This window comes from Cottoperca gobio, chromosome 20, assembly GCF_900634415.1.
Source record: "Cottoperca gobio chromosome 20, fCotGob3.1, whole genome shotgun sequence".
NCBI lineage: Eukaryota > Metazoa > Chordata > Actinopteri > Perciformes > Bovichtidae > Cottoperca > Cottoperca gobio.
In genome coordinates this window covers 5,334,442-5,346,424 of record NC_041374.1, presented here as the reverse complement: position 1 = coordinate 5,346,424, position 11,983 = coordinate 5,334,442, and the positions used below count along the sequence as shown (strand labels likewise).

General features: G+C 43.2%; 1 protein-coding gene across 1 annotated transcript; it reads left to right on the top strand.

Moving 5' to 3' along the window:
- The first annotated feature begins 784 nt into the window (after positions 1–784).
- topbp1 (DNA topoisomerase II binding protein 1) lies at positions 785–11,468 on the top strand. The gene is given in 28 exon segments (XM_029458209.1): positions 785–984; positions 1,088–1,154; positions 1,157–1,221; positions 1,340–1,483; positions 1,797–1,978; positions 2,224–2,417; positions 2,506–2,679; positions 2,798–2,964; positions 3,077–3,240; positions 3,444–3,688; positions 3,796–4,118; positions 4,656–4,828; positions 5,031–5,242; positions 5,408–5,724; positions 5,841–6,023; positions 6,162–6,277; positions 6,428–6,551; positions 6,785–6,934; positions 7,123–7,219; positions 7,311–7,512; positions 7,741–7,970; positions 8,116–8,258; positions 8,344–8,431; positions 8,829–8,992; positions 9,102–9,230; positions 9,335–9,424; positions 9,721–9,882; positions 10,199–11,468. Coding segments are annotated over 28 exon segments (4,521 nt in total). The 5' UTR covers positions 785–897; the 3' UTR covers positions 10,328–11,468.
- The last annotated feature ends 515 nt before the right edge of the window (positions 11,469–11,983 follow it).

The window sequence follows — 11,983 nt, the reverse complement described above, 5'->3', positions numbered from 1 at the left end:
AACAGATTTCAAGAGTAGTTAATTGTTTTCTTATGATTGGAAAGCAAGAATCAAAAGTATTATGTTTTTTCCAAAGAAAAAAACACTGACTAGTTAACTCTATAAATAATAATCAAATAGTTTAAGAGACTTTTTGGTGTCTGTTTAAAGATGAACCCATAACCTCACTATCCTGGCTACTGCCTGCAACGTGATATACAATTAGCTCACAGAATGAAACATGAGGTTTTAACATTCCATACTTGCAGGCTATTAATGACATTTATTTTTTTAAGGGGTTTTTACTTATGAACATAATTATAGGTTGCATGTCGGAGCTTCCATATATTATTCCAAATGTTCTTTTAGTGGATAAGCAATTGCAATAAAGTTAGAAATGTATCCACTTCACGACCAGCTCTCTTAAAACATATATTTTGCTATACAATGTATGTATTTATTACGCTGAAAAAGATTGGCTTTAGTTTCTTGTGCATTTGTAGAATATCATTCATAAATGAATATTTAGTTGGTACGGATCTTTTCAACACTAGACTTTGACTCCACACGGTAGAATTAGCAGGTGACACCGGAAGTTTCGCTGTTGGCGCGAATAACAACAACACAGTGGATACCGACAGTCCATCAAGAGGAGGTAAGTTGCCATCAGTTAAGTTAACAATAACGTTAATGACTACTTTAAAGTTAGTTGCTAGATTTTATATATATATATATATATATATAACACATTGTACCAATCTAATGCTAGTTTAGTATTTAGAAGACGTTTAGTCATAGCATATTCTCTGAGATGATAATTGTTGTCGACTCAGAGGCTAACTTTACTGCTAAACCAGCTAATGACATTTTAACAAACGTTAACGTCAAGTCTTTCCACGGGTCTTTATTCAGGTGACCATGTCTAAAGGAAACATGGAAGGCTTCATTGTGAAGTTTGTGGAAAGTAAAGGACAAAAAACAGAGTATGCTGTCCAGGCATATGAGGTAATCCTTTCATTATCAAATCGTGTATTGATGATTACATTGTTGCCACTGCTCTGTCTTTTTGTTTACAGTGAATGATGATGTTTGTCTACTGTTTATACAGGCCATCATGGAGCTGCAGTCTGACAAGTACTTGAAAACCATCGATGAAGATGCTGTTTTACAGATGGACCTAAAGACAAGTCTCTGTTTGTCTTCACCAGTTTCACCACCCCAGGCTTTCTGCACTGCAAAAAGGTCTAACTCGATATTTGATACATCCGAAACCTGGATCCCTGAATTTCATAAGAATTGGTGAAACCCTGTCATGTAGAGTAATTATTCTCTTTCTCACTCTGTGTTATTTATCATGTAGCTTGGCTGTCGCGTGGTGAGTCCACTGGTTGTGTTGTACTGCTTGAAGCAGCAGCATTGTGTGCCCAAAGCAGAGAATCCCGTCTACAACATGGCCATGGCTGACATCACTATTTCCTGCACCAGCATGGATAAAACATCACGGGTTAGTCTGAAACTTTGTACATTATTGCTCCTTTTAAATATGTGTGAAGCAACAATTGGCACAATTAATAAAAATATTAAATGCATACAATTGTTTGCGCTTAATAGGGAAAGTCTGAAAAAGTTTAATTTTATGTTTTCATATGAAAGGAGCTCATCCTAATGGTACATAGATGTATCCAAGAAATACAAACAAAAAGTGCAATGTAGTGCATTAAATCTTCTCTATAGGTGGTTAAGAGTTGGAAAAGCTTAGCACAGTGTCTAACGTGTTCTATATGTTTGTTTGTTTGCGTCTGTCTGTCTCTCTACAGGCAGAGGTGATGGATCTGGTGCAACTCATGGGTGGACGGGTATATCTTGATCTAAATGTATCTGTCTCACACTTGGTAGCAGGAGAGGTGGGCAGCAAGAAATACCTGGTAGCTGCCAGCCTGGGTAAACCTATCCTGCTGCCCATATGGGTCAAAGCCTGCTGGGAGAAATCTCAGGAAAGGTATGTACTCTCATTAATACTGACATTTCCTGTTCCAACATCTATTTAGAAAGATACACACATATTTTTGTGATGTTTTCTTGGCCAGACAAACTATTTTAATGCACTTTTAATTAAAGAAAATCTGAATGTTCACCAGTCAATACTACCGACATTAGTGCAATCAAATTATACCATTTTGATATGACATTGTGACAATTTTATAGTAATACTAATGTTTATGACTGGGCCTCTTCCTCCTTCAGTCTTTTCAGGTATACAGATCTACCCATTGAGGACTATCTGTGCCCTGTGCTGCGTGGCTGCACTGTCTGTGTGACAGGCCTCTCCAGCACAGAGCGGAAAGAGGTGCAGCGGCTATGTGATCAGCATGGAGCCAACTACACTGGCCAGCTCAAAATGAACGAGTGTACACACCTCATTGTTAGTGAGCCATCAGGTAAGTCTCCAGCACAATGGGTTCCATTTAAAAACAAGATTGAGTTAGGGAATCTGCATTTTGTATCATTGTTTGTATTTGTTTGCAGGTCAGAAGTACGAGTGTGCGAGGAAGTGGAATGTGTATTGCGTGTCTTTGCACTGGCTGTTTGACAGCATAGAAAAGGGCTTTTGTCAAGACGAGAGCAGGTACACTGTGGACCGTAACGCATCAAAGACCACTCGACCGCACACTTCCACGCCCTCTGGCACCAACAAGGAGGGTGAGCCACAGACTAAGAATGTTACTTTTTCATCCTCATGTGTACATTTAGTACCTAAGTATTGTAGAGAGTTAATCTGTAATATATTATAATAAAGAATCATGTTTTTTAACTCCAGAGGGTCCATCTCTGTTGGGCTTGAGTCACATCTCTGTCAATGCTAGCATGACAATAAATGACACAGCCCTCACCAATACAACCATCAGCCGCCTGGACGTTCCAGACCCCATAGATGGTCTCGATCTTACCGTCTGCCCAGCTGATGATATACTAGATGGCTGCAAGGTAAACAAGAAGAATATTCCGTGGAGATTTCCTCTTCTTTTCTTTTTTTTTACCACAGTTTTGTTTCTTGATGATGTGAGGATTTATCTCACACTTGTTCAATGTTGTGCAGCTGTATCTGTGCGGCCTGCCAGGGAAGAAACTGGAGAAGCTGCGGCGTCTTGTGAACGCTGCAGGAGGTCTGCGCTTCAACCAGCCCAGTGAGGAACTCACACATGTGGTCATGGGAGAGCTGGACCAGGAGCTCAAGAGTTTACTTTCCAAAGCAACACATAGGTCTGAAACACAAATATTACGTAGTAGTTATCGCATCCTCGCTTATAGTACATTTTAAGATCTTTTTTTTTTTTACCTTTCAACCCCCGAAGCTATAAAAAGAATCATACGGTTTTAAACGTATGAAATGTGTTAGTAGTGAATTACCCAAACATGTATGTTTAAATCATTGAGATGATCTTATGTTGAATGTTACTTCCCAGACCGCATGTAGTCACAGTGCAGTGGCTGCTGGACAGTTTCAACAAAGGCAGTCTACTCCCAGAAGCGAGTTACCTCCACCCCGACTGTCTGCCCCCGGCTCCGGCTGCTGTATCTGCGTCTGTCCGTCACACTCCCGTCTCCCGCCATTCAGCTGGTCCCCCTGCAGCCAATCCTTGCACTCCCAGGCAAACAAGAGCAGAGGAAGATCTTCTCTCTCAGTACATGGATGATGAACCCACAGTAGGTACGTACCTGGGGTCAAATAATTAGCTTAGTTTCATCGGACATCATTGAGAGATTTTACAAAGTGTCGTTTTATGTATTGTAGCTCATTTTCATTTTCTCCTCCAGTGGACATGCACCCACCAGCAGAGGGCAGCAGCAGGAAGTCCATCAGTACATCTGCTGAACATTGGGCATCAAACCACACCAGAGGACCAGAGCCAGACTCAACCCTGCAGGAAGCCAGCGAGGCAGGCCTGTTTTTTGGGAAATGCTTCCTTCTGCTGGGCTTTGGCACTGAGGCCGAGGCCCAGCTCTCTGTACTGGTGACAGAGAATGGAGGCCGGGTGCTGATGGGCCGTACACGTGTTGTAGCAGACTACGCAGTGGTCCCACTGTTGGGCTGTTCTGTGGAGGCCACTGTGGACGAGGTGGTCACTGATACCTGGCTGGTAAGATCATAGTCATGCTGCAGTCAGACATGTTATCAGTGTAGGAAGGTGGGTGTGGCATTCTTGGTGAATATAAATACATAAATTCTTTGTTAATCATCTTTTAACAACGGGTTTCTTTGTGTTGCTTGTCTCGTTTTTGAGCTGAAAACAAATAGTCAAATTATGTATTGACAGAAATCAACACATTTTGTTAATCCATTAATTGTTAGGTTTAATTGTTCAGGCAATAATGTTAAACATTCTCTGATTCCAGATTCTCAAATGTGAGGATCTGCTGCTTTCCTCTGTTCATACCCTGTTAAATTAAAGTTTTGGGCCGGGTGTTTACACAAGACAAGGTTTTTAAAGACGTAACCTTGGGCTCTGGGGACTTGTGATTGGCATTTTTATTATTTACAATATTTTCCATTTGAAATATTTGTCAGTTGCAGCGCTACACAATTGCATATTTGTTCTCTATCAGTTTTGTGGGCGCTGACGATGCGTTTTAAGTTTGAGACCTGACAGGTATACTTTGCTCTTGTGAATTTTCAGGCCATGTGTGTGGAGAAGGAGTGTGTTCTGCAGCTGTCCTCCAACCCTTTGTTCTCAACTGTTCCAGTGATGGACGGACGTTTTCCTCTCAAAGATTGCGTTCTCTCCGTCAGCCAGTTCACGGGAGCAGAGAGGGAGTCTTTGGTGGATCTGGCCAAGCACCTTGGAGCCAAGTACGGTTTCTTTACAGTCCGACCACACATGCTGTTTTACTTTTAAGCTACACAGTATAAACATTAAGCTCCTGGGCTCTGCACTATGTTCTTACTCAAGGATTTTGTGTTCTCTCTCCATCTCATACTTCATGTGTCCTGCCTGCCTATTGTGAACTACCCGTCTTTGAATCTTCATCTTTTCTTCACCCCCTTCCGGCAGTGTGCAGGATTACTTTGTGCGCCTAGCCAACCAGAAGAAAGGCATGCTGGCCAGCACTCATTTAGTGCTGCAGAACCCCGAAGGCACAAAGTACCAGGCAGCAAAGAAATGGGGGTTTCCAGCCGTCACCATGCACTGGATACTACAGTCTGCTCGCACCGGCCGGAGGGCAGAGGAGGGACGTTTTCTAGTTGACCTGCCCCCCTCACCAGGTTAGAAACGTCTTGACTAACGCTTATATGTGGATGTAAAGGCATGTTTTATTTAATTCTGCCAGGTGTTTTTAAGTGAATGAATGATCTAATATATAAGTTGTTGGATTGATCCTGCAGTACACCCTGTGCTGAGACAATGATTTTATTTTTCTTCTTCTACAGAAAGGGAAGATGAGAGTTTTGTCAGTGGGTCCCAGAAGACGGCCATGCCTCCACCAGCACGTCTTTCTCCAGAGATCCCTTTGCTGGGTCTCCAGAGCGGTAAGGCCGTTACCCCGCTGGATTTAGGGCGCTTCCAGAGCAAAGTGTTCCGCTCCGTGTTGGACGAAATGAAACCCAAAGAGGACATCAGCACCCCCAAACAAAACCAGGAGGGCGGCAGAAGGAACCCCCTTCAGAAGGAAGCCTCCCTGCAGCTGGACACTCCCTCTCGTTTCCTCAGCAGAGACCAGCTGTTCAGGCCCTCTTTCAACGTTAAGGTTGGGACCCGCTGGCAAGCAACAGAATGCTTTATGTTACAGGCTTGTAGCAATACATTCTGCATGGATATTTGATGGATCCTACTATAACTACTTGGACTGTTCTTTTTGTTAAGGATGCACTAGGAGCATTGGAGACTCCAGGGGGAAGAGCTAAACCAGGAGAGAGGGTGGAGACTCCACTGACTGATGTCATCAACAGGAACCTGAAGGTGGCTCTCGCCAATAGCACCCGGAATTGCGCCTCAGATATGCAAGCCATCTCTGCTAGCCCCCAATTTACCAAGACAACTGAGAAGGTAAACTGAAATGCATAAAAATGCTATATGGACGTTTGCATATCTGTCACTTAATACAGGAAAACCTCATTTACAGTGCACGGGAAAGGGGACAGAGTAGCCTTTATAAACAAAAGTATTATCAAATTGGTATATTAGGTCCCAGAAAAAGAAGCCGGCCCTCTGACTGATGTTGTGATCTGCGTGGGAAAGAAGCTGAGCAAACTGCAGGGTGAACTCAATGCCATCGCCGCCTCGCTCGGAGCTGACTTCAGGTATTTTGACACATCAATGCATGGATTAACATTTTCAAAGAACAATCCTGACGTGCACATACGTGTACAGTAACACTGGTCACTGTAGTCATTCTGCTTCGTGAACATGGATGCAAATAGTACAAACTTCTCTTCATCATTTGTTTTCAGGTGGGCTTGTGACGATACAGTAACACACTACATCTACCAGGGCCGTGTGGGGGACAACACCCGTGAATACAAGGGAGTGAAGGAGAGAGGACTGCATGTGGTCTCCCAGTGCTGGCTGCAGGCTGTACGTATTCTTCACTACTACAACTTGTTTTACTCTTAAATGCACAGCACAGTGAGATATTAACACATCTTTGTAGAGCAGTTAATACATTTGCACTTGAATGACTGAATTAGGATTAAGGATAAGAAGACAGTTTTCTATGTTTCCCCTCCATCATCGTTTCATTTCATTCACTCTCGTGGCAGCTCTGATTAACTTTTGTTGACGGATATGTACTGTGTCGTGGTGTGCAGTGTGCTGAGGAGCAGAGGCATGTCCCAGAGTCGCTGTATCCTTTCACCTACAACCCCAAGATGAGCCTCAACCTCAGCCAGGTGCCCAACAACTCTCAGAGGTCTCCGCCTTTTACACGAACCCAACTCAAAGACATCACTGACGACAAGGTGGGTCTGAATATGTAACTTCACCTCCGTGGTCGTTTATTTTGTCCGTAAGTTGAAGATTCAGTGAGACATTAGGGTACTGTTCTGCACAAATCAATATTTGATGCTATTAGTAACGTCTAACAAAGAGGTGCTTGGGGTGTCGGATGTAATTGTCTTTGTGTTTGCCTGATTAATTATCTGCTCAGAGTGAACACATTGCCACAGAAGAAGCCACGACATCACGCCGTGTAAGCGGTGGAAGCGTAGATCAAGACGAGACGAATGATGCTGCAGATAGAACTGGTGGGTTTCTAAGTTCAAATGTAATTTATTTCCATGAATTACTTTATGACCATGATGGTTCATGATGATGGGGATTATCTCTTGTGTCCAGATATTTCAGAGACTCTTGAAATGAGGGTGAACCTGCAAAGACAGCTCCAAGAGATCATGTCAGCCACCAAGATAACGACAGGGAGGCGCACCTCAGTCAGACTCGGCAGGATGGGATCAGGAGGGGTCGACTCGGGCCCCCACACACCTGATGGGAGTCGGGTTGGACGCTGCGGGAGCAGACGTACCCTGGAAGCTTTGAGGTAAGGAAGCCATGTAGTGAGAAATTACTTGGTTTATGTTCAAATTTGAACAATTGTTAATTTAAAGCGTCTGAAAGCTGGTAACATGTTAGGGAATGTAATGTATATTCAGTTAAATAGGGAAGCCATTGATTCAGTCCTGCTATGGTAGCTACTGGTTACCAACAATGATATGTTGTGGTGTTCACACACTTTGTCATCCAAATAAATTCACCTTATTGATTTCAGGGTTTCCAGAGAAGCAGCTATGGACATAAACACAGAGCCATCTCAGAGTGAACAGATCGTTTGGGATGACCCGACAGCCAGGGAGGAGAGGGCCAAGCTGGCTGATAATTTACAGTGGCCTGGTAGTCCCTCACAACACTCTGAGTCTCTCGCACCTCCACCTCGTACCGCTGCACAAAACGCCTCTGAGCTCAGGGACTCCTTGACCGACTCTGAGCTGGTGGAGATGGGTAAGAGATCAGGACTCCTTGACTCCTGAAACTATTCATTTTGTAATGTATGTTGCTTTTATGTATGTAGACGCCTCTTGTTACTAAAGATAGGTTTGTGTATTTACCTGCATCTTAAGAGAGTAATCACTGTATCCTCTCCCAGCTGCTTGTGACGTCATCGACCAGCACATGGGCAAGAGAGTCACGACGCCTCCAACAGAGGAGCCAGAAAATGACATCCTCACTCCTCAAGCCCCCAGCATCGCCTTCCCTCTGGCCAACCCCCCTGTAGCCCCGGAGCCGCAGGTGAGGATATACATAACCGGATTATTATAACCTATATAGTCTCTTTTGAACGAGCTACTGGTGCTAAAATGTTTCTCTCCCTCAGGAGGAAGAAAAGCAGCCACCCAGATTTCAGCTTTCCTCCCTCAGCCCTCAGGAACGCATTGATTACAGTCACCTCATAGAGGAGCTTGGTGAGTCCTCCACCTAATTAGGGCTCATCAGAGTGTTTCATCATGTAACACATCACAGGCCTGAAGTCAGAGGAGCTCATCCCTGATGACTATAAAAGAGGATCTGCCTCTGGGGTCTGGGAGTCTTTTCTTCCTGCAGATGTTTCCTGTTGTGAGCTCAGTGTTCTCAAATAAAGCCCTGCTCATTATACATTGAATATGAAACCAAGAGGCAGCAGTTACAAAGATAAACAGTAAAGGGACAGTCTGGTTGCATAAAACAGTCAATAAGCCTCTGTCTTGCTTAAGGGCACTACAGCGGGACAATCTTTTATTACCAGGTCCAGCTCCAACTCCAGATTTGATACAGAATATCTTATCTATAGTTCTTTCTGTCTATATCTGTTTGTTATTGTAGGCGGTGTCGTCCTGGACAAGCAGTCTTTCGACCCCAGCTGTTCCCACATCATCGTAGGGACTCCTCTGCGCAACGAGAAGTACCTGGCGGCAATGGCGGCGGGCAAATGGATCCTGCACCGCTCGTACCTGGAGGCCTGCCGCTCTGTGGATCGCTTCATCCAGGTCTGAGGATTCTTGTTTTCAACACTTTCATTCGCAATGTTCATCTTCATCTCCGTATTTTTTTATGCTGAAAAAATATTTAACCTTTCTATATCTGTGTGTGTTGCAGGAGGATGAGTATGAGTGGGGCAGTAGTTCCATTCTTGATGCGTTGCCCTCCATCACCTCCCAGCAGAGGAGACTGGCGTTCGCAGCCCTGCGCTGGAGAAAAACCCTGCAGGGCTGCTCTGAGCAACAGGTTCTTACAGGCACATACAAACACAGTGAACAATCCCACTGTCATCCATATTGCATTATCTACTACTGCAGTGTTAAAGTATACCATCTATTCTTTTACTCCAGGGAGCCTTCAGTGGGTGGACGGTCATGCTGAACATCGACCAGAACAGAGAATCAGGCTTCAGGCGGTTACTGCAGTCTGGCAGGGCGAAGGTAGCTGCTTGTTTATTTGTTGTTATCAATTGTCCTTTTACTGATCACTATTGCAGTTGTTAGACATCATGTGTACAGTGGCCCTGTAGAGTATCTCTGTCCAACAAATACATTGGGAATTAGAGAGCGTCACAGGGAAGGGTTGAGCCTCCTAAACAATCGTTAAATATGACATTTGAGTCACCACCGCTAAAAACCCTGTGGGGGAGATCCTGAAACAACTACTGCATTATTGAGACAAAGCCGAGTAAACACAGTGAAGCCATAGTTCTTACCTGTTCTCTCTCTCTCTCCAGGTCCTGCCGAGTCCCTCTCCGTCCTTGTACAAGGAGACCACTCACCTGTTTGCAGACTTCAGTCGGCTGAAGCCTGGAGACTTCCGAGTCGACGTGTCGGCGGCTACCTCCCTCGGTGTCTCATGCTTGAAGCCGGAGTACATAGCAGACTACCTCATGCAGGTTAGTGGAGCTTTTGATATGGATTATCGCAGGATTGGCCTCATATTGTCGTGTTGTAATGTTCATGTGAATGTAACAGGATGTTGCTTCAGTGAATTTCTTTGTAGCTTAGTAAATATTGATCCTAACAAATGTTTTATTCATATATTCTGACTATTGTAAAGCAGTTAAAGTAAGCCAACAGAATGACCATCTTTAATAGACCATTTGACACGTCTCAGGATTTTTAAATGGCATATTGTAAGATCACTTCATTAGTGTTAAGTTAGACTCCGTAGATTCAATGTTAAAGCTGTACTGTTTTGCACTGACACAGGAGCCAACCCCTCCCATCGAGCTGTACTACCTGACTGAAGTTAGCGCTGAAGAAGCTCCAGACACGCCGTCACGTAAGCGCAAAGCAGCAGCAGACAACTCCAGGCTGAAAAAAACCCGTCTGAACTGAGATGATTCCCATATCTGTGATAATGATTGTAAATAAGATCTTTTTTTTTTTGTATCTCTTATATGAACAATAAATGAAATGTAGCATTTGTTTTGTCATCCTGGCACCTTACATGAAGTGCATTGCAGTTTGTGTAACTGTGCACTGTGATGGATGACTCTAACAATGGTCTTTAGAAAATGTTGAGTCACGTTTCGTAATTGGGTGCAATGACAGTGTGTGGCCTGTGGGTGGCAGTAAACCTTCACTGCATGACTCAGGCTTGTGTTTCAAGTGATTTCTCAGTAACGCAATAAGACAGCGGGTTTCTAATATGCCGCTTTTATTTCTTGAAAAGCTATTATTACCACGTATATTTATCAACTTATTATTTTTTGTTGTCTCATAATAATTCAAACCAAAACGACTCTTACTGTGGCTGCAATTATTCACTTTGTGATTGTTTTTTCACTATAAAACCTGCCTCTGCATCTGTATATACAATGTTTAACTGTTGGGCAGCATCCTTTGTGTCTCTAATTGTGTTCACTTAGTAACAAGAAGTTAAAGAGGCATCCAGTGGCTGATAAAAGCAATTGAAACACTCAAACCTAAATCAACCGGGCGTACTCTTCCCAATCCATGTGCTAATGGGACACAGTTGATGATCTCCCATGCTCGTAAACACCACATTTAGTTTACTCTGTGTCAATTTAGGCCTTTAGTAGAGCAAATGTGCTGTTTTATATCAGGGTGCCAGCTGAGGTTAGATGCCGCTGTTCCTTCCCATATGGACAGATAAGTGGTTTAACCTCATAATAGATGTACCAGCTGACGGCCTCCCGACAGATTTGGCGTTGAACTGCTGTTTGAGAGGTGATGAGTGGGATTAGAGGAGAAAGCGCTGGACTGACAGGAACATGACTCAGGCTGCTGGGTCTGAGAGACTAGTTCCCACCAACAAGGGGAAGGAGTAGTTTAATGTAGAGGTTTACACTAAAGAACATGCAAAGTGTCACTTTATTGCACCTCATGGTCCAATGTTTGCTCAGGAAACCTGGTCACATGATGAATGTAGCAATGATGTGTGAGCTGGTTGTTCAGATTGTTACATTTAAGAAGTATCTGGCAAAGAAATAACAAATAAAGAACATTCTGTAAATGTTTCTTTACCTTTCCTACCCTGTACTCTGTTGCATACCGTTAAATTAACCTTGAGGCACCAACCACTGAGCTGTGTCACTATACACTAAACTGATCAAAAGTCTTATGAAATGGTTTTAATGTGTCTATTTTAGTATGACTGAAACTAATAGGTTTTGAAAAAGTTATCTTCAGATTTAAAAGATTAAACCCATCTGGTAAAAGAAGAAACTCTGTAGCTTGCAGGACATTATCTACAGTATTTATTATCTTTCATTAATCCTCATGGAACGAAATGATTGCAAGTGTAGCCATCCTATTTGTTTCTCCTACTCTCCAAAATATGACTCAGAGGCTATGTGGAGCACGGATGAATAGGCTTTGCAATGATACACACTCCACGCTTGAGCCATGTTTATTGATTATTATGTTTGTTATGGTATATATTCTGGAGCTGAAATGTGAATCTGTAGGAAATAGTTGTACTTAGTGAGTAACTTAAATGATTACTAATAAATCAATTAACCATTTGAC